The sequence below is a fragment of the Macrobrachium rosenbergii genome, chromosome 25 (assembly GCF_040412425.1).
Source record: "Macrobrachium rosenbergii isolate ZJJX-2024 chromosome 25, ASM4041242v1, whole genome shotgun sequence".
Classification (NCBI taxonomy): Eukaryota; Metazoa; Arthropoda; class Malacostraca; order Decapoda; family Palaemonidae; genus Macrobrachium; species Macrobrachium rosenbergii.
This window is the reverse complement of record NC_089765.1, coordinates 518625-542566: the sequence shown is the minus strand read 5'-3', so window position 1 is coordinate 542566 and position 23942 is coordinate 518625. Positions and strand designations below refer to the sequence as shown.

General features: G+C 44.1%; 1 protein-coding gene across 1 annotated transcript in view; it reads left to right on the top strand.

The window, feature by feature from the left end:
* Positions 1-21396, top strand: part of LOC136852268 (zinc finger protein 569-like) — a 49476-nt gene extending 28080 nt beyond the window's left edge. Inside the window, exon 2 of the mRNA XM_067126739.1 lies at positions 19070-21396. Within this exon, the coding sequence (XP_066982840.1) occupies positions 19407-21047 (1641 nt within the window). The 5' untranslated portion in view covers positions 19070-19406 and the 3' untranslated portion in view covers positions 21048-21396. The remainder of the gene's footprint in view (positions 1-19069) is intronic.
* Positions 21397-23942: the final 2546 nt, after the last annotated feature.

Below are 23942 nucleotides of genomic sequence, written 5' to 3'. Positions count from 1 at the left end.
GAGTGATCGTGTTTTGTCGGAACATTCTGCGCTTGGACATCAAGTGTCCGAGTGTCCATCTTATGGACGCCCAGCTTCCAAGCGTCTTCCCTTTGGGAGCATAGTGTCCGAATTGCAGACTTCAGATCTGTCCGCCGGATCCGTGAGTGGGCATCCAGGGACCGAGCGTCCAGTGTTAGCGGGTGCCAATGTTGATGTTTGTCTGCCTTCCAAGGTCCATCCGGCGCCACAGGTGGGGCCACAGTTGGGGCCACAGGTGGGGCTACAGGTGGGACTTGCTGTCTCTGGTGTGACTCGTGCTGATCCCCTTGCAGTTCAAGATCCTCCTTAGTTCCTGTTCATTGATGTGTAGGTAACATCTTGAACCTGCTGCAGAACCCATCTACAACCACTCAAGCGCCTTCGGATCCTCCGATGTCCCCGATTTCTTCTGAAGAGGAACCTGTAGAGAACAACGTTCCTACATTGAACTATGCGGCCCTGTTGCAGTTCTTCCTGGTATGCTACCCGGACTTCTTTTCTCCAGCCTCCCCTTCTTCTCCGAGCTTGGTTTTTATGATGTGATAACCGTTAGGAGCAGCTAAATTGCCGCATATGGTTCTGTCCTTCTCATCCAGGAAATCTTTCGCACGTATCAACGTATGGTTGTCAGAGAAGAGAGACATTGGTAAAGCTGTGTTCTGTGCACCTCCTTCTCGTCTGATATGTCAGAAGTATTTGTCCTATTATACTGGGGAAGTTCCATCCTTGGGAGTTTCTGCTTCCTCTTAAGGTTTTCGAGGTTCTGAGTTTCCTCAATTGGACCGTTGGTGCATTAGCAAAGAAGATAGAAGACTGCGCATCACTTCAAGAGAATTTTGCTTCGGACTGGCTGGCGGTTCTGTCCTGCACAGATCGTGCAGTGAGGGATGGCGCCCATGAACTAGCCGCCATTTTTACTACTAGTGTACTAAAGAAACGAGACTTCTGGTGCTCGTTCACCTCTAAGGGGATCACTCCTTCTCACTGTTCTTCCCTTCTGTTCGCTCCCTTAGACAGCAACAGCTTATTTCCTCAAGAGACTTTAGAACGGGTGGCAGGAGAATTGCAGAAGAAATCCATCCAGGATTTACTTGCTCAGTCCATCAAGAGGACCAGGATCTTGACATATCCTTCTTCCACTGCAGTTCCTCTGACCAGGACTACTTCTTTCCCTCAGCAACCCTTTCGAGGGAGTAGAGGTCGCGTCCAGTCCTGTCGGAGAACCACATTGCGTCCAGTGCGACTCAACAAACAACCCTTTAACAAAACCACCTCTCGCAAGTGAGCTACCTGTCCTCAGTGTTCCGGTGGGAGCGAGACTACTTCATTTTTGGAACAGATGGGAATCAAGGAAAGCAGATCCTTAGGTGCTTCAAATCTTGAAAGAGGGCTACTCTATCCCCTTCAGGGAGAAACCTCCCTTAGTAACCTCTCCCATCAAATTGACAGCCTATCCTGTAGGCTCAGAGAGGTTTTCAGCCCTGTCTCGAGAAGTTTCGGCTCTGCTCGAGAAACAGGCAGTGGAGGAAGTCAAAGACACGAGCACAGAGAGATTTTACAATATCCTCTTCGAAGTCCCGAAGTCATCTGGGAGATGGAGACCTGTCCTGGACATCAGTGCTCTGAACTTTTGTCCAAACTACGAAGTTCAAGATGGAAATGCATCAATCAGTCCTGTCAGCCATCCATCAGGGGATTGGATGGTGACGATAGATATGGAGGATGCTCATTTCCACATTCCAGTTCACCAGGGTTCCAGGAAGTATTTGAGATTCGTGTTCCAGGACAGGGTTTTCCAGGCTCAGGCCCTGTGCTTCTGCCTCTCCACAGCACCTCAAGTTTTCACCCGAGTTCTCGCTCCTTTAGCGAAGTGGTTACACCTTGTAGGAATCAACTTGTCCTTATACCTGGACAATTGGCTCTTATGTTCCCCTTCAGAAACCCAGTGCACGGACCTTCAGAAGACCCTTCAACTTGCGTAAGACCTAGGATTGCTAATAAACTTCAAGAAATCACAATTAGTCCCCACACAGTTGATTCTTTATTTGGGGATAGTGATAGATTCTCTGAAGTTTCGGGCTTTTCCATCCCAACAAAGGATTCGCAACTGCATTTTGAGGTCGAGAATTCATGTCTCTTCCGTCCTGCTTGGCCAACGCTTGGATGAGCCTTGTGGGAACTCTGTTGTCAGTCGATAAGTTGGTACCTCTGGGCATACTACACATCAGACCCCTTGAGTTCTATCTCAAAGCCAACTGGCGGAGAAAAATATTCCCAGATTCGTTCATCTTCAAAATCACCCCCGAAATCAAGGAGGACCATCAGTGGTGGCTGGTGGAGGATAGATTCGCGACAGGGATATCACTGTCTCCTGCGAACCCCAAACTAATGTTGTACTCTGGGTTGGGGAGCCCTTCTCAACGGCTTGAAAGTATCAGGTTTATGTTCCCCGACCAAAAGAGATTTGCACATAAATGTGAAAGAATTGAGGGCAATACACCTGGCCCTTCAATTTCTTGCAACAGAGACCTTCGGGAAAACAGTTGCAGTACATTCAGACAGCACGACTGCACTGGCCCATATAAAGAAAGAAGGAGGAACCCACTCCTTTTCGCTGTGCGAAGCAGCCAGGGGTACAAAATGTTGAAGCAGAGGTGTTCCTGTCCAACAGGGAATAGCCAGTACCCACTTGCAGAAGCCTCTTAGGGAGAATGTCTCTCTCTCTCTCTCTCTCTCTCTCTCTCTCTCTCTCTCTCTCTCTCTCTCTCTCTCTCTCTCTCAATTCAAGGGTATTGTCTCCGTATGCTTTTCTCTTCAGTTATGTCTCTGGAATCGCTGGGACTTCCACATCAAGAATGCAGGTTTAGTCTGGAGCGATATTGGCTTGTCGGATCTTTTGTGATAGAAGAAGTGCATCTGACATCCGGAAGGTCTATCGTCTCCTCTCTTCCCCATGTTCATCTGCACTCAGATCCCTCATATCAAGGTTGGGGAGCAATCTTGGAGGAACCCAGGCTTCGGGCCTCTGGAGGGATCGGGAACGAGAGGAGTCATAATCTTCGGGAACTCGGCTGCAAAGGAAGCCCTCAGGTATTTTTCAGTCCTAGTGCACAACAGAGTAGTGGGTCTGCTTTGCGACATCGTAACTGCCGTGTCGTATCTGAGAACTGGGGGGGGGGGGGACAAGATCATTAGAACTTTAGAGGTGTATGCTTTCTGCCATTCGGTTTCATTCATCAGGTAATCATGAATTGCGGGAGTGTCAAGACGTCTATGACTCTAGCTTGCTGGCCCTAACGCCCTTGGTTTCAGGAACTCCTAATGCTCCTTAAGGAAGTTCCGATGTTCCTTCTCATGCGGAAGATCTTCTAGACAACCGCATTTTCACTATCATTATCCAAACTCTTGCGTGATGAACCTAGTTGCAGGCAACTGCCGAGCGAACAGCTAGACAGACCGGACTCTTTAAAGCTATTTCTAGACAGTGTTTCTTTCAGCTTGAGAAAGTCAACCCATAAGCTTTACCAGGTCAGCTGGACATGTGGAAGTTGGTGTCGTAAGGAAGGTCATTCCATCTTTAGGCCTGCCATAACCAAATAGCTGATTTTCTCTTATTCCTTCGGAAAGTCAAGAATCTCTCCGTTTTCAGTTATTGCTGGCTACCACTCAACACTTAGTAGTACATTTTTTCCATCTTCCCGAAAATTTCTAGTAGTAAGATCAGCTAAGGTTTATTACGTTCCTTTAAGTTTAACATCCGGTCTTGCCGTCTTGGGCTCCTTCGTGAGCTTTTGTCGGAAGTTCTAATGTTAAGACAACTGATTAGATGTTTTCTTTCTTTCGGCTTTAGCTGCAGATAGAAAGTTGGGCGAGCTTTGGGAAGTTTTCTAGGCTGGTTTCCTAGGCGGAAAATGATATGTATTTCTCTTCTTCCAGAATTTGTGGCGAAGACAGAGTCGGAGGCTAAAACTCTACCTTGTTTGTTTAAGGGTCTTTATCTGCAAGTGTTCGTTTCTGGCGGTCAAATGGGGATGTCTTTATGTCCTGTGTGAATATTAAGTCTATTTATCAAAGGTTAAGAAACTCAGTCTGCTTCTTGTCTCTCCGCGGAATCCTTCCCGTCCGCTGTCAAAGAATGCGATTAGTTACATTCGGAGAGAGGATTCCTGGTTCCTGGTTAATAAGTGCTCACTCCACAAACACAGTTATGGGCACACTGCACTATTCTCATGTAGTGCGAGCTTTATGCCCTTGAAGCACAGTATTTGGAGTATGTCCACTTCATCTTCCTTTCTAAGGAATTGTTCAGTGTCTTCTATTCTGGAGGCAGTTTACTTGGGAGTCCATCTCAGTATTTTCTTCCTTTACTTAAGAGACATTCAATTCACCGCACGCGGATAGCGGCAGTCTCTCCTATCTAGGGTGTGTTCATTTAGCTGAGGTGGTATTTTCTTAGTGTGAAGGCTCGGAAGGTTATTCTCTTAGTCCACGTTTAACGGTGAAGTTTAGTATCTAGGGTGCGGTCATTTAGCTAAGGTGGTATTCACATAGTGCGGTGGCTATTAGGTTAATCAGATAGAGGAATTCCTTTTAGGCTTTAGAATCTTAAGCAACAGTGATAGTATAATCACATGAACTTAAGTTTAGTACGTTTTAGGTAGCCTAGTCTTTGATAGTTTCCCTACGAGAGTCCAAGGGGTTGCTCTCATAGACTAGCCTAGGCTCTTTTGTCGGCGCTGAGATACTTCTTCACTCGTCAGTCGTCGGCTTTTGCCGCAACCTGCAGGGCGGAGGGTCAATGGCTCGGCACACTACCTCATTCCCTCCATACAAGGTAGGCTATGAAAAGCCACTTGGAAGATTCATGTTATTCTCTTATTAGCTGAGGGGGTACTCTCTTAGTGCGGAGGCAGCCACTTGGAAGTCAGTGTCGGTTTTCACTACTTTCTACCTCAGAGTCATTCAGTTTTCTTTGGAGAAAAGTTACTCTCTGGGTCCCTTTGTGGCGACCAACTCGATCTTATAATTACGTAGTAGTGTCAAGGGCTGTGGGGGGGGCAACTTTAGGCAATGAATGTAGTCTAAGGAACTTAGGATTCTCTGTTGGTCGGGATTCATAGTGAGAGTATTAAGTTTGGCGTTAGTACTGTGAAGTTAAGCAGATCCAGTGGATAGGTTTGGTTTCTTCAACCTCTTCTGCATAGACATCGGCAGTAACGGGTGGCGAAGAACTCGAAGATCCTGCACACTTAACTTCTCCTCCATACATGAGAGGCTACAATAGCCACATGGGAGGTTCATCGTACCCCTCCATACATGAGAGTGCTTTGATTAGCCACATGGGATGTTCGTCGTTCTCCACTACTCATGGGAGGCTGTGATTAGCCATTAGCCACATGTTAGGTTGGTTTTTTGCTACTCTCTATCCATGAAGAGGTTTGAATACCACGTGAGAGGTAGCTCGACTCAGACAGTACCTAGACAAGAGACTGATGTCGGGGGTACTTTCTCTCCAGGCATCCTCACCTGCTGAGTGGGATAACCAGGTGAGGATACATTCATTTATACAGAGTAGGCAAATAATGAGTTACCTGCTTTCCCTGTTGGCAGGTTGGGCTGAATTAGATTGATCCCACCTCCTGTAAAATTTTGTTAATCGGGCTAATTCAGGTGTTCAGGGAGTGTATTGCAATATGAAGTTTTCATAATAAAACTAATATTGTAATACTTACCTGAACACCTGAATGATTCCCACCCTCCTCCCCACTTCAATTTGAATAGTGAATAACACAATTAGGGATCTCGGCCTCACTCGGCCAGGACTTGCAGCAGCGTTGCCAGCGGTACTTCAGGTGACTCATTTGACAAGATTTTCCTGTAAGCATTGGTAACGCTGGCAGTTAATTACCCACTTAGTGGGTAAAAGCTATGGGGATGTAGTTCGGGCTGGTAGGTGACCAGGGCTAATTCAGGTGTTCAGATAAGTATTAAAATATTAGTTTTATTATGAAAACTTAATTTTTCCTAACTATACAAACCTAAGGTCCTTTACAAGTTATATGCCCACCTCAGCCACTCCTCATTCTGCTTCTTGGTCCAAAAGGCAAAGTGGGTGTATACCGACTGGGCGTGCAGGACTCCCACCTGTCATCTGTAGTTAACTACGTACTCCATCACCCTGTTTAAAGTTAAATGGCCGTTTCCAGCTGTGCTGAAAGTAATTTCTATTGTAAAGTACCTCAGGTTTGTATAGTCAGGAAAAATACAAGTCACTTTAAAAATTTGTCATATTAGGATACCATGACATTACTAGATTTTAGGAGAGCGGTTACAAGAACTCTTTTGCGGCTCTCTCTGGACTCGGATCCTAAAATTTCAGGACAGCCAAAGGTATTATCTTCAAAAGTAATTCCATAAATTAGATTTTCCTCAGCAGAACACGCTCTTGATTGAACAGAGGGGGAAGCAGTGGAAATACGCTTATTGCAAGAAAAAAGTTGGAAAACAATGCCTAAAATGTAATTTTGGTCTTCACATTGGTGAACATTTTAACAAATGAAATTCAAAGTAATCTGCTGTTCATTTGGATTAGTATATGGAAAAGAAGCATCTTTTGTTATTTATCCTAGGTTTTAAAATCTTTTTACAACCAATTACTGTACTCAATTTTGAGAACCTTCTTCCCTGAACTAAGTACCCCAAGTGTCCATGGTCCTAAAAACAAAAGACCAAAAAGTAAATTGATTTTTTCTTGAGCTATTATGATGAAAATAGAGATATATAAAGAAGTACATTTTGGTGAAAATTTTAAGAAATTAAATTTGGGCACTAATGGGTTAATATAAAGTGCTGCAGGGTAATGATTGGTGTCCCTATTATTACCTCAATATCAGTGACAGCTGGAAACTTATACATTTTAGATTAGACCATTGCTAGCACGACCACGCAGAAACTAAACTTGCCAGGTTAAAAATCAAGAATTATTCCAAGCATTGATGAAATGCTCAATAAATTATCTAAGCATTTGCATCACAGCTTGACGCCAGATTGGTTAAAATTATAAAGGACAAGTACACAGAACAGTAATAATAATTTGTTCCTACTGGACTCCAAACCATTGCCTTTTATGTTGGAGTAATCTTTAGTGCTAGTTGGAATCGGCTGCTGAAACTTGGAAACAATGTACAGTATAGGTAACTAGTGGCCTAGGACCCCTCACCTACCGTCCCTTGTTAAGGTTCTTTGCAGTATTTCTTCAGCCCCTGGTTGCTATAACCCCTTCCATTCCTTTTATTGTACCTCCACTCTTATTCTCTTTCTAGTTCCTCGAACGAGTCGGTAGAGTTCTCGGCTAGCACTCTGTTAGGCCCGAGTTTGAGTCTCCGGCCGGCCAATGAAGGATTAGAGGAATTTATTTTTGGTGATAGAAATTCATTTCTCAGTATAATGTGGTTCGGATTCCACAATAAGCTGTAGGTCCCGTTGCTAGGTAACCAACTGGTTCTTAGCCACGTAAAATAAGTCTAATCCTTCGGGCCAGCCCTCTCTAGGAGAGCTGTAAATCAGCTCAGTGGTCTGGTTAAACTAAGGTATACTTACTTACTTATTCTTTTTCCATCTTACTTTCCTCAACCCTCCTCTGACAGTTGTTGCATAGTGCTTCAACTGCAAAAGGTTTTCCTCTTGTTACACCTTTCAGACCACTTCATTCCTCTCAGTTTCCCGTTCAGCACTGAAGGAACTCATCAGAGGTCTGAGTGCTCGCTTGGCCTTTGGCCTGAATTCTATACTGTATTGTGTTCCATTCCTTTCATTCACCTGTTCACCTGACGACGCTAAGCACTTCTTCTTCGGCCATCATTGAGAGACGATGTTATGCTGTGCTCCTACTAACTGCTAAATTGGTGGTTATTTTATGAGTGTTAGTTCCTACACAAATACAAACCTTCGGTCTTTACATAAGATTTTGCTTGTGATGTGAGCTAAAACAGCCGTTAACTTTCAGACAAGGTTTTAGCTACCAACGGTAGGGGGGAAGCCCCACCCACTCATTGGTCTGCACTCCACTTTGCTTTTGGCCACCGTCATGTGAAGATGTCTGTGCACTTCTGTACCCGACTGCTGTTTGCTTTCCTTTCTCTGGTTGTTTTTTGTGTACAGGCAGTCCCCGGTTATTGGCGGGGTTCCGTTTCTGTGGGTGTGATGATAACCGAAATTCGCCGGTAACCAAAAAGCGATTTTGGCGCTTTTTTGGCGATTTTTGGGGGTTTACCGGCGCCGAAAAGCGCCGATTTTCGATTATCGGCGCCTCTGTTAGGTATGTATCGGCACCAATACCCAATTATCGGCGCCGATAAGCAGAAATCGGTGATTTTCTGCCCCGAAAATTGCCGATTTACGTCGCTAGACAAGCGCCATAAAACCGGATCGCTGTTAACCGAGCCCGCCGTTAACCTGGGACTGCCTGTACTGTATACGAGAGTGTGTATTTGTTTGCTTTATATCTACAGTCGACCCCCTGTATTCTTGGGGGATGCGTACCACAACCCACCGTGAATAGCTAAGAAACGCAAATACTTGACACCCCTCTAAAAACACTTATAATGGCCTATTTGTATATAAGTAACCTACCTAATAATTACATAGCAATTAGTTTCTTTTATTTGCAGTAGCTTAAATTCAAATTTCGCAGTAGTGACACCGATGTTCTGTGTAGGTGATTAGTCTTGTCCCCTAACGAGATAGTTAGGAACATCTTAGCATAGAATCCCCAGTGTTTCTGCAACGTCTGGTGTTAACATCAGGTGTCAGCAGCAGCTTTTTTTTTTTTGTTGGTTATTAACCAGACATCAGTGTTCAAGCCAAAAGTCAAGTAGCTTCAGCCGAAAACTTTCAGGATAATTTTTTCCTTGTTTTGTTGTTACTAAATGGAGTCTGGTATATCAATTTCGTTTTTACAGTGAAAATTGCAGTTAATTGTTTAACTACTTTGCTGAGTAGCGCACTATATTGTCAACATTGCTTCGTTGCCCAACCGACATTTACGTTCGCTACTGAACTGATTTTTTCTAGGCTACAGTAGTGAAATTGCATCTTTGGTTTTACTCACCTGTACGATGAGTAATGTAATAATGTAAAGTGTTGCAGAGTAACGTAATAAAGTAAACTTTGCATTTGCTACAACGAATAATGTAATAATGTAGTGTTGCAGAGTAATCTGATAAAGTAAACTTTGCATTCGATTCCATATAGCCTATACAGTATGGAGTAGCGTAATAAAACGTGAATGTTGCGTTCGCTACAGGGCCGATAATGATATACTGTATCTCCATAAGTCTCAAATAATGTTTGTTAGGAATTGAGATTTGTCTGAATGACGGTACTCTGTGTACTTCAAGAATTAATTAAAATCATGTTATTACACTTTTCTTTGCAGAGAACTGAAAAAGTGTAAGGACAGAACGTAGTAGGAGAGAATTGTGCTTATTTTGGTTGCTCTGGGCTTTCGAAAGAATTGACGTTTTTGACAGGCGAGGATCGGCTCCCAATTCCTTAGCTTACGAGCTACTAGCTCGTTTGATGCCCAGTTGCCTGGCGCCATTTACACCTGGGAGCACCCAGGTGTAAATGGGATCCGAGCGCCCAGCGGATCCAACCTCCCAGTGGATCTGAGTGGCATAGGGATCCAAGTGTAGTCTGGTGCCTACTCCCCATCCAGTTTTCTCTCTTACTACTAGCCCTCTATTTTTTTTTTCATATTGCTCCTGCGCCTGGCTCCCTCGCTTCCTTCCCATGCCATTGCCAGTCTTGTGTCTGGGGTAACAAAAGTTAACCTTGAAATAGTGAAGTGTTGGGCAGAGGAGGAGGTGTCTACTCGTCCCCCGATGCTCCTAGTGGAAAATCCCCGTCAGACTCCCCTAAACCTGGGAGGAGGCATACTAGAAGTCCCAAGGAGGTCGAGGGGTTACACATGGGCAGTCGCCCCTCAGTCGAGCCTGTTGCTGGTCCCAGGTATCAACAGACAGCCACTGGAAAGGCATCTTACTGGATGTGTAGAGGAGGATGTGGCTATCAGGCCCTATCAGATCTCCTAAACCCAGTCCCTGTCAGACTCCCCTAAACCTGGGAGGAGGCATACTGTCGGTCCATGGGGATCTGAAGGGTTTTTTGCCCCTGGGTAGTTACTCAGTCGATCCTGCTGTCCACAGGTCTTGACCATAGGGATGTGCTTTCTTTGTCCTCTAGTGATAACAGATCCCAGTGTGAATAGTTACGGATTCCAATATATGTAAGAAGCATCAACGGTGTTGTTCCAGGATCCTAGTGTGGACAGACATGGATCCCAGTGTAGACGGGGTGTTGATGACATTTTTGGGCGTATCTTGGGCTTTGAATAGGCATATCTTCCAGTTGTGGAGTGCCAGTAATTGGCGCCAGACGCACTTTCAATCTGAGAGCATGCAGTAGCAGTGTCAGAGCGGACGGAGTCCGAGCGCCCAGTGTCCAAAGTGTCCATTAAGATCAAAGCATACAGAGGGATCTGATGGCTTCAAGCATCCAGTGGCGTCTGTTGGATCGAAGCGGCCAGTGGGATCTGATGGATCCAATTGTACAGTGGATCAAGCACCCAGTGGGATCTGATGGATCCAAGTCAAGTGGGATCTGATGGATCCAAGTCGAGTGGGATCCGATGGATCCAAGTGTCGAGTGGGATCCGATGGATCCAAGTGTCGAGTGGGCTCCAATGGATCCAAGTGTTGAGTGGGCTCCGATGGATCCAAGTGTCGAGTGGGCTCCCATTGATCCAAGTGTCGAGTGGGATCCGAGGGATCCAAGTGTCCAGTGGGATTCGAGGGATCCAGGCGCCAACCTGCTGTGCCTGGTGCTAGTTCCTCTTTGGTTCAGCGCCTGAATTTTAAGAACACACTGTTGTCCTGTCTTGTGCACCAGTTCCCATTGACCAGGGACCAAGTCTACCTCCGGACAAGACTTCTGGGTCAGAGTTGTTGAAGGAAGCTCCCTCTTTGGCTATTTCTTCGTCATCCAAGCATCTGTAAAGGTTGGAAAAGTGGCTTTCATTTTTTAAAAGGAACAAGACAGTGTCTTTTGTCTTCCCTCACTCTAGGGCCTTGTCGGACTTAGAGTTCCCTGTTAAGATTGTTAGAAGTCTTATTTTTCTGGACTGACATCAGGAACACTGGCCAGAGTCCTCCTGTCAACTTAAAGAATCTCTCGGATTTTCAAGTTTTTCCGTCTGCTGAAAATCTATGTTTTCAGATGGCCCGAGAGTTTTACCCTCTTTCCCCCCTTTGTGCCCAGTACTTTAGTTCCAAGGTTTTGGGCGAAGATTGAACACCGTGAGCTTCTTGGCTCTTCACTCCGCTGAAGATCTGCAAGTTGACAGTTGCTGTTATATGCTTCCTGTCAACAGTCAAAGCTATCTTCTTCTCACGGTTGTCTTGCAGTTTCGCTCTTGTTGAACGACCTTTCCCGTAAGGTGCCAATTCCCGTTTTCCTGGACCCTTTCCTGAGCACCTGGCGCCACTTCCTAGTACCTGGCGCATTCTTTGAGTGCCCAACACCACTAGAGCGCTCATCAATATATCTCTAGTATTTGGCAGCCATCTCCGTTAGCCTCTCTTAAGCTCACGGGCCCAAGTTCTTATGTCTTTGTTATTGCACGAGGATATCATTGAGTCCATGTTAAGTGTTATCAAGTCCAGTTTTTTGTTGAATCTGCAAGGATTTTGACATTTTCTCCTGGCTTTCATGAAAGTCTGATGGACACAAGCATAAACAGACTGAGGATTCTCTGCTAAGTCGTCCCTAACTATCTCGTTAGGGGGCGAGACTAGTCACCTACACAGAACATCGGTGTCGCTGCTGCAAAATTTAAATTCAAGCTACTGCGAATAAGCGAAACTAATAGCTATGTAATTACTTGGTAAGTATATATAAAACTATTTTATTATAAAAATGTCATTTTGATAGTTCAAACACCAAAAAAAAAAAACCCTCTTAAAAACACCTATACCTGAATTTTTTATAGTTTTATCACAAAAAATGCATTTAGTCACAAAAATGTTATGAAAATAAAATAATTATTGAATATTTCTCCATGAAAAATACTGCAAATACTGTAGGTGAATTTTCCGCGAATAATGTGTACACATATGCGTTCCACAGAAAAATCCACGAATAGGTGAAGCTGCAAACCTGGAACCGCGAATAGGCGGGGGTCCACTGTACAGTATAATGCAAACCTCTAACTTGCAACAGCCTGGGGAGAGGAAACCTTTTATTATAAGGCATTTCCCAGGTAAAAACAAACCTTGCAATCAGTTCCTCTCCTTGTTAGAAATAGACCCTCATACTTTGTGTACATCATGCAGGAAGCATGTCCTTAATCAAAATAGTCTGTGTATTGGGTGTCGAGTCTGGCCTTCCAAACAGTGGGTGAAGTTTGCTCAGAAAAAGGAGAGAGAGAGGAAAGTTTCCCCAGTGTCATCAGAGTGCAATGCTCTGCCAGTGGTGCCGAGGATTCTCTCTGATTCCTTCTTGCCCTCGGCCAAGCTTTCACCTGCTGTTGCTACTCCTGAGGGACCAGTTTTTCCTTCGCGGTCTCCTACGGCTTTGTCAGTAGAAAGCCAGCGTAGGGGAATGGTTGACTGGTTTGACTACTCTCCGGTGGTCTCCGTTCGCTCTCAGGGGGGGCGGGGATTGTCCTTGGGAGAAGAAAAGTTAAGTATACCTTAGTTTCACCAGACCACTGAGCTGATTAACAGCTCTCCTAGGCTGGCCCGAAGGATTAGACTTATTTTACATGACTAAGAACCAATTGGTTACTTAGCAACGGTTCCTTGGAGGACACTCCTTGGGGCGAAGGGAGATGGCCTCACCTAACCCGACTTTTCTTACAGGTGTTGTGGAGCCTTAGGGGCTTAGGGAGTTATGGCCATCCCTAGGCCTCCTGGGGGGAGCCAATTGTTGATGGTTTGATCTCCCACTTGAAGGCCTCCAAAGGCTTTCCAGTAACTGCTTCTACCATAACTGACTACTTTTATCGTTATGGTGTCTACTGGCTCGGGGGTCACCACCACATCAATGATGCCTTCAAACATGTCTCCGATAGTGTGCCCGCAATTGGTACCCTCTGCATTCTCTTCCCTTGGTGTCCGATACTGTGCCTGCAATTGGTACCCTCTGCATTCTCTTCCCTTGGTGTCATCTTTTTTCGCACCCTGATGTCCAAGGCCTGCTGTGATTGGAAGAAGATGAAGAAGAGGAATTGGAGTTCATCATCGTCTTTGTCATGTGCTGTCACCTCCTCCCCTTCTTCCAAAGCTAGTAAGCGGAGGAATAAACAGGCTGCCTCTCCCAGCTGTAAGAAGCCCCATAGGGCTTCTGATGACCAGCCTTCTTCCACAGAGAAGGCTACAGGTTCACTCGCTAGCAGTACTACCAGTACTGCAGCTCCCACTGCCACCGGCACAGGAGCAACCACTGCCCAGGGTTCCATGGACCCCTGGTGCACTGGAATAATTCCTGTAAAGTCACTTCCCAGGCCAGTAAGGGTCCCCAGGCTTAGCTGCTACCTTGCCCCAGCAAGAGATAGCGAGTAGACTCACCCCCTTCCTGTTCTCCTAAGGCGATGGTAAATGGGTCCCGGAAAGGTAAGCCCAGCCTACCGGTCCACTCACCTGAGAAAGGCAAGATTCAGTCTTCTTCTACTGTAGAGGCTTTAGCTTCTAAGAAGACTGTAGCACATCTTTGTGATAGCCTCCGTTCACATTCACGTGAACGGGACCACTCTCCCTGACCTGTTCGGCCATCATTACCATGGGTTGACGACTGCCCACAGCCTTACTCACCTGCTGGGACTTCGGCCCCCAGCAAGTCCGGTAAGGGGTTTCCTGGGAGCTGGACAGGCCTGGGGTTTGGGACTGGGACTGATCACACTCCCATCCCAGCCTGACCACAGAAGCATACACTCCGGGTTTGGTCCTTGGGCCAGACCATTCGCATGCTCAAGAGGTAGAGAGTTCACCAGTGGGGCTCTGGTAAGTGTCCCTATCCCGCAGAGGGAGTAACCCAGGAAGACCGTGACTGAGTTGCAAAGGAGTTTTTTGGAGATCGTCCATTTGATACAGCAGTTTAATGATCTCGAGGAAGAGACCATGGCTTTCCCTGTGAACTGTTCTTCAGCCATCGAGGCTTTCTGGGGACCCCAAAAGGAGCCCTGTCTCAATGGGCTTGCCATGTTCACGACTTCCCGAAAAGGTCTTGGACCAGGTGAATTCTCTTGTGTCTGGGCAGGAGAACTCTCTTGGGTCTAGCCGATCGTGCAAGACACTTCCTCAGTCTCTCACTTGCCAGAGGAGATACTGTAATAAAATCTGGCGGAGAGGCCTTGCTGACCAAACAGGTTGACCCGGACCTGGTTTGTTTGTGTCCGGGCCTGTCGCTGGACTGCCTCTGTGCAGAAGGAGTTTCCATTTTGTAGCAGGAAGCAGCACCAATGGAATCTATCCAGAGTCCTGGATAGATCTCTGGTTCCTTGCAGTGGCAAAGATTGCTTCTTCCTCTTTGGGGTCTTGTACTTCCAAGGAGGAAGCCACATTCAGGAGACTGATGTTATCTGGAGGTAGGGCCATCTCCTACCTAGCTCACCAGACAGCTACCCAGTGGGCAGACCTGGTGCTCAAGAGAAGAGATGCAGTGTTGTCTCAGGTCGCCAGGTTTGTGGGTTCCATGCCAGCATTGGCACTCAGGAACAGACTGGTAATGGATTCCGCTTCCCTCTTCCCTAGAGGAGAAGTGGGTGCCACAGTGGACAGGCTAGGGATCAAAAGCAATGACCTGCTCGTTCACCAGGCAGTGGTCAAGACCTCTGGGTCCTCACATGACACTGCAGCCTGCCTTTCTGGTCAGGCTGGATCTTCCTCTTCAGGTCCTAGGAAGTCCCAGACTTCCAAGGGTCCATGCAGGAACACCTGCTGCCACTGATGAGGGGGGTTACCTGCCGAGCCATTGAGCAACATGGCAGTGATACAGAGTGGAAACCTTCAAGTTCCTTCCACCCCTCAGCAACGTTCCTGTCTGCTTCCAGACTTATGTTCCTGGCTCACCTACAAACCTTGCTCTATGGAAAGAGGTGAAGGCAGTGTTGAAGAAGGGACTGTAGAAGTCGGGACAGATTGGTCTCCGGGGGGGGAGGTTTTTTACAGCTATCTTTTTCTCATAGAAGACAGCAGGTGTGGAGACCGGTCATAGGCCTTCCTCCCCTGAACCAGTTCGTTCACCAGACCCGATTCAAGATGGAAATGGTATGGTCAGTACTCAGTGTCATCAGGGAGTTTGACTTCATGCTTTCAGTGGACTTTAGGATGCATATTTTCGAATACCTATGCCCCAGTTGCTCCATTACAGAGACAGACTTCTCAAATTTTGTCGTGACTTGACAGTCCCATTCAATTTCAAGAAGTCCGATCTCATGCCCAAGCAGAGCATAAGTATCTGGGCATGCTGAAACTAGAGTCTTCCCCTCAGACTCGAGTATCAGCAAGTTCAGAGAGGCAACACAGTTACTTCTGTCTTGACAGGAACTTCCAGCTCGGCAGTGACGACAGACACTTCTACATCAATATTCTGAAGCTCAAGGTGGCATTTTAGCCCAGTAAGTTTCACAATCGAGTGATGGGACACTCCATGGTGTTGATGAACCACAGTACCCCCATCACCATGGTAATAGCATACATCAACAAGCTGGGGGAGGAACTGATTTCCCTTCAGCTCCACATGTTGGCGGTGCAGGTGCACTAGTGGCAGTAGCACACCCGATCGAGCAGTCAGCCAGGCACATTTCCGGGAACCTGAACGTAGTGGCATACAAGCTCAGTCACTAGGGTCAGGTGATAGGGACATAGCCCCTACACCAAGACATTGCGGAAGATTTCCAGTCTTTGAGGCCTCCCAACGATAGATCTCTTTGCAACCAGACACAACAGAAGCTGCTGGGTTCTGTTCTAATATTCCTGAAACATGGGCAGTTATAGAAGACACCTTCCAACACCCATGGGACCATCTTGAGGTCTGTGCCTGTCCTCTGCTTGTCTGATTCATCAGGTGATCAACAGGGTCATGATCACCCAGAATCACAGGATGACCCTGTACATGCAGACCTACTAGCTCTACTCCCTAGTAGTTGCTATTATGCAGGGGATAGCAGACTTCCTCATCCCTCCTTGCAGAGAGAGGCTTCTCTCTATCTCAGCTTGTCCAGATATAGAAGACAGTTGAACATCTCATATGTTGATCTACCCTCACCAAGTCCTCTTTAAGGACATCACTCTCCTTCCTCATGAGAGATCTACATGCTGATGAGAAGCTTCGAACAGTCATGACCTCCCTTACAAGGATCAGCAGACAGGGATCTGACCCTCAAGATTGTGTTCCTGCTTGTCTTCCTTACTTTGCTGTACACGACCAGGAAGAGAGGGCATCAACAAGAGAGTTGGTGAGCTACATGGCCTTCGATGCTAGCACTCGAGGAGTAGGGATCCGTCATGCTCGAATTTGTCCTGGAATTCTTAGCAAAGACTCAGAATCCTTCAGTCCATGACACCAGATTTGAGTCCCTCTCAGTCCCCTCCCTAAAGGACCTGGTTGGTAGTGATCATTACGAGATACTACTGTGCCCAGTTGGAGTGCTGCGGTACCATCGTAAAAGAACTCAACATCTCAAACCTGAGTGTTGACAACTCTTCATTAGTACTGGCCCGACCAAGAAAGAAGTGTTCAAGAACATGATTTCTTTCTGGCTTTGTGAGACAATCAAGCGATCATACTCTGTGTCTGACAAAGTAGAAAGGAGTACGTTCAGAGTAGACTTCATGAGGTTAGGGATATTGGTCCTTGCCATGCATTCAGGAAGAATCTGTCAGTTCCACAGGTACTAAGGGCAGGAGTGTGGTCATGAAAAACCATATTCACATCCTGGGTCCATGGACACTTTTTCCTTGGGTCCTGTGGTGGCTGCTCAAGTTGTGTAGCTCACCCAGCTCCCTTAGAGGGACAGTTAGCATTTTGCCTAAGGTGTTCTGTTGCAAAGAGAGAGTGTGAGTGAGTAACTGACCTCCTCCCTTTCACATTTTATACCCTTCGTAGCTGAGTGCTGTACCCTGTCTATAATCTATAAGGCAGTCAATTGATAGATGCAAGTCCTTTCCCTCCCTCCAGCAGGGGAAGAGAAGGACTGACAATAAAACAAAGCCTGTTGGTTTTATTAGCTTTTTATTGTCTCTGACACTGTGGGTTCATCCAAGCCCATTTCGAATCAGTGATGGTACCGTATACATACCCATTAATTCGAAAGGCCCAGAAGTCTGGCAGTTGAATATCACATAAGCCCAACAGGTCAGAGGCACAGGACCACTTCCTCTGCTCTACTTGACCAAGGAGGAGGCCCAGGTGAGTCGAACAACCAGTCAGTTGAGAGATTTACTCAGAATCCTTCCACCAAGAAGTAAGTCTCCATAATGTAAAGACCGAAGGTTTGTATTCGTGTAGGAACAGACTACAAATTTTTAAAAATTTGTATTTTCCTGACATACAAACATGAAGGTCTATACATATGTGACCCACCTCAAGCCACCCCTCATTCTGGTACCTGGGCCGAAAGGTAAAATTAATGCATAACGATGGGGGTGGGCGGGAGTCCCACCCTACCATCAGTAGTTAACGACCTTGTCTAAAGTTGAACAGCAATTTTCCCAGCTCACGCTGCAAATATATCCATACGTAAAGACCTTCAGGTTTGTATGTTAGGAAAAATACAAGTTGCTGAAAATTTTAGTTTTTCCACCCTTGCAGCATTGAAAACCTGTAGGCTTTTTACTATATTCATTTTATTTATGTATTTATACATTCATGTAGATGTTGGTAGGCTGGAGTTAAATGTGGATAAATCCAAGTTGCAAACAGTGCATATGCAGGAAATACTGTAATATGAAATTTTCTTTGGTATACAAAGCAAAACCTTTTATCATTTCTCTCATCGCAACCATCCCTCTTTGTTCATGAGGCCAAAAGAAGAAGTGCTTGGTGGTGGCATGTGAGTGAGGAGAATTCCCTTATCACTCGTCTTAACCACCAGTTAACCCATTTCCAACTTGCACTGAAAGATACTCCTTCATAAAAAGCTCTGGTTTGTATGGCTCTGAAAAAAATGTGTCATATTTGAGGAAATGCAGCAGCACATACCTTCCAAGACTGTCATCAGTGTTGTTGGTCTTAATAGCCACTCATGTATTGTATCTACGGTGACAATCAGTGAAACTAATTTGAAAACTTTCATCCCTCTGGTAATTACTTCTCTATTCACCCTTACTGTTTTTTCTTCTTATTGTGTAAGGCATCTGTGGATAATATGGTGTTATGTATAACCGGATCACATATAATTAAGCATTTACTGTATACTGTACCCTTCCTGCTGTTACCCCACAAAATTCTTATGCTGCTCTCTCAAATTTTCTGTTCTTGGCCTCTCAGATATGTAAACCTTCTTAGCTTAACATAACAGTATGACTCATGAACATATCCTTATGTTCATGACTCATGTTCATGACTCATGAACATATACTTATGTTCATGAGTCATGAACATAAGGATATGTTCATGAGTCATGTTCATAAGGATATGTTCATGAGTCATGTTCATGACTCATGAACATATCCTTATGTTCATGACTCATGAACATAAGGATATGTTCATGAGTCATACTGTTATGTTAAGCTAAAAAGGTTTACAGATCTGAGAGGGAGGAAGTGAATATTAACTGTTAATCTGTTGTTGCATTGTTGCCTCAGGAATATTTTGATGCTGTGTCTGGACAGCATTTGGTTAGATTGTATTAACATTTGGATAGTATTGTCAAATGCACACCTTGTTGATTGGCCTTAGACTTTTATAGGAACCTGAATTAAATTTATTTTGCTTCAGTTCTGGCATTATGTTTTCTAACTCTGTGTTGCATTTTTTTTTATTTCAGATTCTCCCTCAGAAGAACCCTCCTTCCTATGTCAGTTTTGAGCAGCATCGGAATGCTTGTGTGTTTAATGGTACTACTTGTAACATTACCAATAACTCTAGAAGTGTAAGAGACAACCGTGAATTATGTACTCCTATTTAAAAATTACAACAACAAATAAAATCTGTTCGGAATATTAGATTCATACATCAGCAATGAAATGTGGTTGTAGTCCGTCAAGATATAGTAATTAATTTATAATAGATTTATTGGATAATCATTTGTAAATGGTTTTGTGTTGAAGAGTTGTCAATTGAACACACTGTCATTGCAGAACAGGATAGGACAAAAGACTAAAATGAATCCAGAACATTATTTAGAATTACCTTTGAAAAGTGAAACTGAAGGTGCATTATCACTACCTTCCATTAATCAAGAAAACAGCAGCATGGCTGCCTTTAGCGAAACCAGTGATGGTGACTTTTTGTCTTTGGATCCATTGATGGACATCAAAATAGAGCCAGAGGTATTCTATGAGTCTAATGAAGATGATGAATATTCCTATGAAATGAATTCAGTAGTGAATGAAAAAGATCCACCAGCTTGCAAAAAGGAAGTAAAACAAGAAAGAAGGAATAGTCAGAGTGGAGAGAAGCCTTTCAGATCCACTGACTGTGAGAAAACATTTTACAAGAAAATTAATCTTACAGGTCATATCACAAATCTTACCAGAGAGAAACCATTCATATGCAAGGAATGTGGGAAAGAATTTTCCAAGAAATCACTTCTTATAGTTCATATGGGAATACATACTGGAGAGAGGCCATTTATGTGCAAAGAATGTGGGAAAGCATTTTCCAGGAAATCAGATCTTACAGTTCATATGAGGATGCATTCTGGAGAAAAGCCATTCATGTGCAAGGAATGTGGGAAAGCATTTTCCTGGAAAGTAAGTCTTACAGCTCATATGACAATGCATACTGGAGAGAAGCCATTCATGTGCAAGGTATGTGGGAAAGCATTTTCCCAGAAACGAGATCTTACAGTTCATATGAGAAATCATACTGGAGAGAAGCCATTTACATGCAAGGAATGTGGGAAAGCATTTTCCTGGAAACCAAATCTTATAGTTCATATGCGAAATCACTCTGGAGAGAAGCCATTTATGTGCAAGGAATGTGGGAAAGCATTTTCCCAGAAACCAAATCTTACAGTTCATATGAGAAATCATACTGGAGAGAAACCATTTATGTGCAATGAATGTGGGAAAGCATTTTCCCGGAAACAAAATCTTACAGTTCACATGGGAAATCATACTGGAGAGAAGCCATTCAAATGCAATGAATGTGAGAAAGCATTCTCCCAGAAAGAAGATCTTACAGTTCATATGAGAAAGCATACTGGAGAGAGGCCATTTACATGCAAGGAATGTGGGAAAGCATTTTCCCAGAAACCAAATCTTAAAGTTCATATGAGAATTCATACTGGAGAGAAGCCATTCAAATGCAATGAATGTTGGAAAGCATTTTCCCAGAAACAAGATCTTACAGTTCATATGACAAATCATACTGGAGAGAAGCCATTTATGTGCAATGAATGTGGGAAAGCATTTTCCCGGAAACAAAATCTTACAGTTCACATGAAAAATCATACCGGAGAGAAGCCATTTAAATGCAATGATTGTGAGAAAGCATTCACCCAGAAACAAGATCTTACAGTTCATATGAGAAACCATACTGGAGAGAAGCCATTTACATGCAAGGAATGTGGGAAAGTATTTTCCCAGAAACCAAATCTTAAGATTCATATGAAAATTCATACTGGAGAGAAACCATTCAAATGCAATGAATGTGGGAAAGCATTTTCCCAGAAACAAGATCTTACAGTTCATATGACAAATCATACTGGAGAGAAGCCATTTATGTGCAATGAATGTGGGAAAGCATTTTCCCGGAAACAAAGTCTCACAGTTCATATGAGAATTCATACTGGAGAGTAGCCATTCAAATGCAATGAATGTGGGAAAGCATTTTCCCAGAAACAAGATCTTACAGTTCATATGAGAAATCATACTGGAGAGAAGCCATTCATGTGTAAGGAATGTGGGAAAGCATTTTCCCAGAAACCTCATCTTACACTTCATATGAAAATTCCTACTGGAGAGTAGCCATTTATGTGCAAGGAATGTGGGAAAGCATTTTTCAGGAAACCAAATCTTACAATTCATATGAGATTGCATACTGGAGAGAAGCCATTTATGTGCAAGGAGTGTGGGAAAGCATTTTCCCAGAAACCTAGTCTTACATATCATATGAGGATTCATACTGGAGAGACCCCATAGGGGGTTAGTGCCATCAGTGCACCTCATGTGGTGCAATTTAGGCATTACTTAAGTTTTTGCAGTCCATTCTACCCCTAACTGCAAACCCTTCCATTCCTTTTACTGCACCTCCATTCTTTTTCTCTTTCTTCCATTGTATTTTCCACCCTCTCCTAACAATTGATTCATAGCACTTACTGTCAATTCTGTTTCAGAGCTGAATAACCTCATGGGTCCCATCGCTTGGCCTTTGCCCTGAATTCTATATTTTATTCTATACAGAGAGAAGCCATTCATGTGCAAGGAATGCTGGGAAGCATTTTTTGCTTAAATTGCCCTTACAAGCAATATAAGATTTCATATTTGAAAGCATTTTTAAGGAAACATCATCGTACAAGACATAGATAAGCCATACTGGAGAAAAGCCTTTTAAGTGCAAGGAAATAAGGGAATATTTTTTTCCACTAAAATTACTTGTACAAGACACAGGTATTCATACCTGAGAGAAGCCATTCACATGCAAGAATGTGGAAAAGCATTTTCCTGGAAACATCTTATAATAATTCATATGAGAATTCAAACTGGAAAGTAGCCATTTATAGTAAATCCTCAATTATCTGCTGTAATATATCCAAGGCTGTTGTGGAGATTGGAAATTTGAGGATATGGTAAAAAAAACACTTCATGGTTGTAAAATGTCCCTTATTTGGAATTAATCTTGCCTACCGTTAAAGTTAGCTTATATCTTTGTGCCATTAGGTGCGATTGTCATACAAAATTAAAAAAATAACTCTTGGCTAACCCACTAGGACTGTCTCTGTAATCACCTGTTTCCCGCCAGGTGGAGTTGGAATGTTCACATTCTTGTCAGAATTATTCATGCTGTGTCCTTTTCCAGACAGTGTGAATCGGTGTTAGTAATAGTGTTGATGGCTTATTTTCTCCTGTACGGTATTGGGCTTGTTTTCTACAACAAGCAGAGATGAAAACATTAGGCTGTACAGGAAAGAGTTTGTGAAAACCAAATGTTTTGGTGGTGCATGACCATGTAGCCTATATTTTAACAGCCCGGGTTCGAAGGGCCATCTTCCATTGAGTGTATCTGTTTTTAAGAACAGAATTAGACTTCTCAATTTTCTTGAGACGTCTCTGGTAGCCGTGGCACTTTCTTGGGTCAGCAGATCCCTTCTCTTTTGTCATAAGATTCTCACTAAACATATCTTTACACAAAGGCCTACTGAATTGAGACACTGATATACAAAACTAGACTTTATTGACAAACCTAACGAAAGTAACTCTGCAAAAGCTACGGTCATGAAATAGAGTGACTCACACTCCCTATCAAAGGAACACATTACTAGAGGAAATACTGTTTCACAAACCAGCATAGACATTATTTTATGCCAAGCAATTCTAGTGATTAACACCCTGGTCATCAAACAAAGTAATAAGGTCATAAAGACCACAATAAATGCCATATCGTACTGTAAGATTAAAATACACCACTTCCAAATAATTTGTCCTCCAGGACGATGTTCGATTTCCTGTAGAAAGAAATATATCATTATATTAAAACCTGCAATTGTGAATGTACATACATGTTCAAACAGAAAAATGGCCAAGTTCATTATGTAGACATCATTCAGGTTCACTGCTTTTCAACCGGGTGGTTTTCCTTCTAAAGTCTGGGAAAGAGAAAAATGTCACAGTGCATTTTTTACTTACTTCTATGTCTGTAAATAACGTATCTTCACACTGCCGGGTTCTTTTATCACTACACCAGGTTAAAACACATATCCGCTATTACAGCTCGAGGCAGACTCTCCTTGAGGGTCACTGTTCCTTTCATAAGTAACTCATGAGCGATCACACACACACACACACACACACATGCACATACCCAACCCATCGGAACTGGGCACTTCCAGTGCATGCTGTTTCCATGTGCTCGGACCATGATCAAAAAGTTCTCTGCATCTGACTGAACAAATTCCAATGTCAGCGCAAATCCACCTGCAGCAAAACGCCAGTAACAGGTCATCACATAGTTCTTTCAAAGGTCACCCCTGTGACTGTTACATATATGTTAGCCTAGCTGTTGAGGCACAAGTGTGGTTTTCTTGATGTGAAGATAATGAGTGATCTGATGAGATGGTGAAAATTTTGTGAAGTAACAGAAGATGCTAGAGGCTGATAATTTACGTGGACAATTTGTTAGGGCACACCATAAGCCTGCTCAGTTTTTTCCGTTTGTCTTCCGGTATTGCTTCTCCTTCTCCATTGGCCTACCTGGTAGCCTAGGTTAATTCCTCTGTCACTCCTGTACTCCCTATGTGGTTCGGGGAAAAAATAAGTAATTGAGCTATACTTGTATTTTTTTTATTATGGTTAGAAAAGTGACTGTATATTAGAGTGAAGATAACTTCCCCCCATAGTGATTGACCTTTTTCGTTTTCCCCCACGAGAGAGGTGGTGTCAGAGCCTTGGCGTCTGTCTGTAGCCAGCCCTCTGGACTGCCCTGGATCCGTTGGTCTTCTCTGCAGACATAGAACCATGGCATGTCTTGGAATGGAG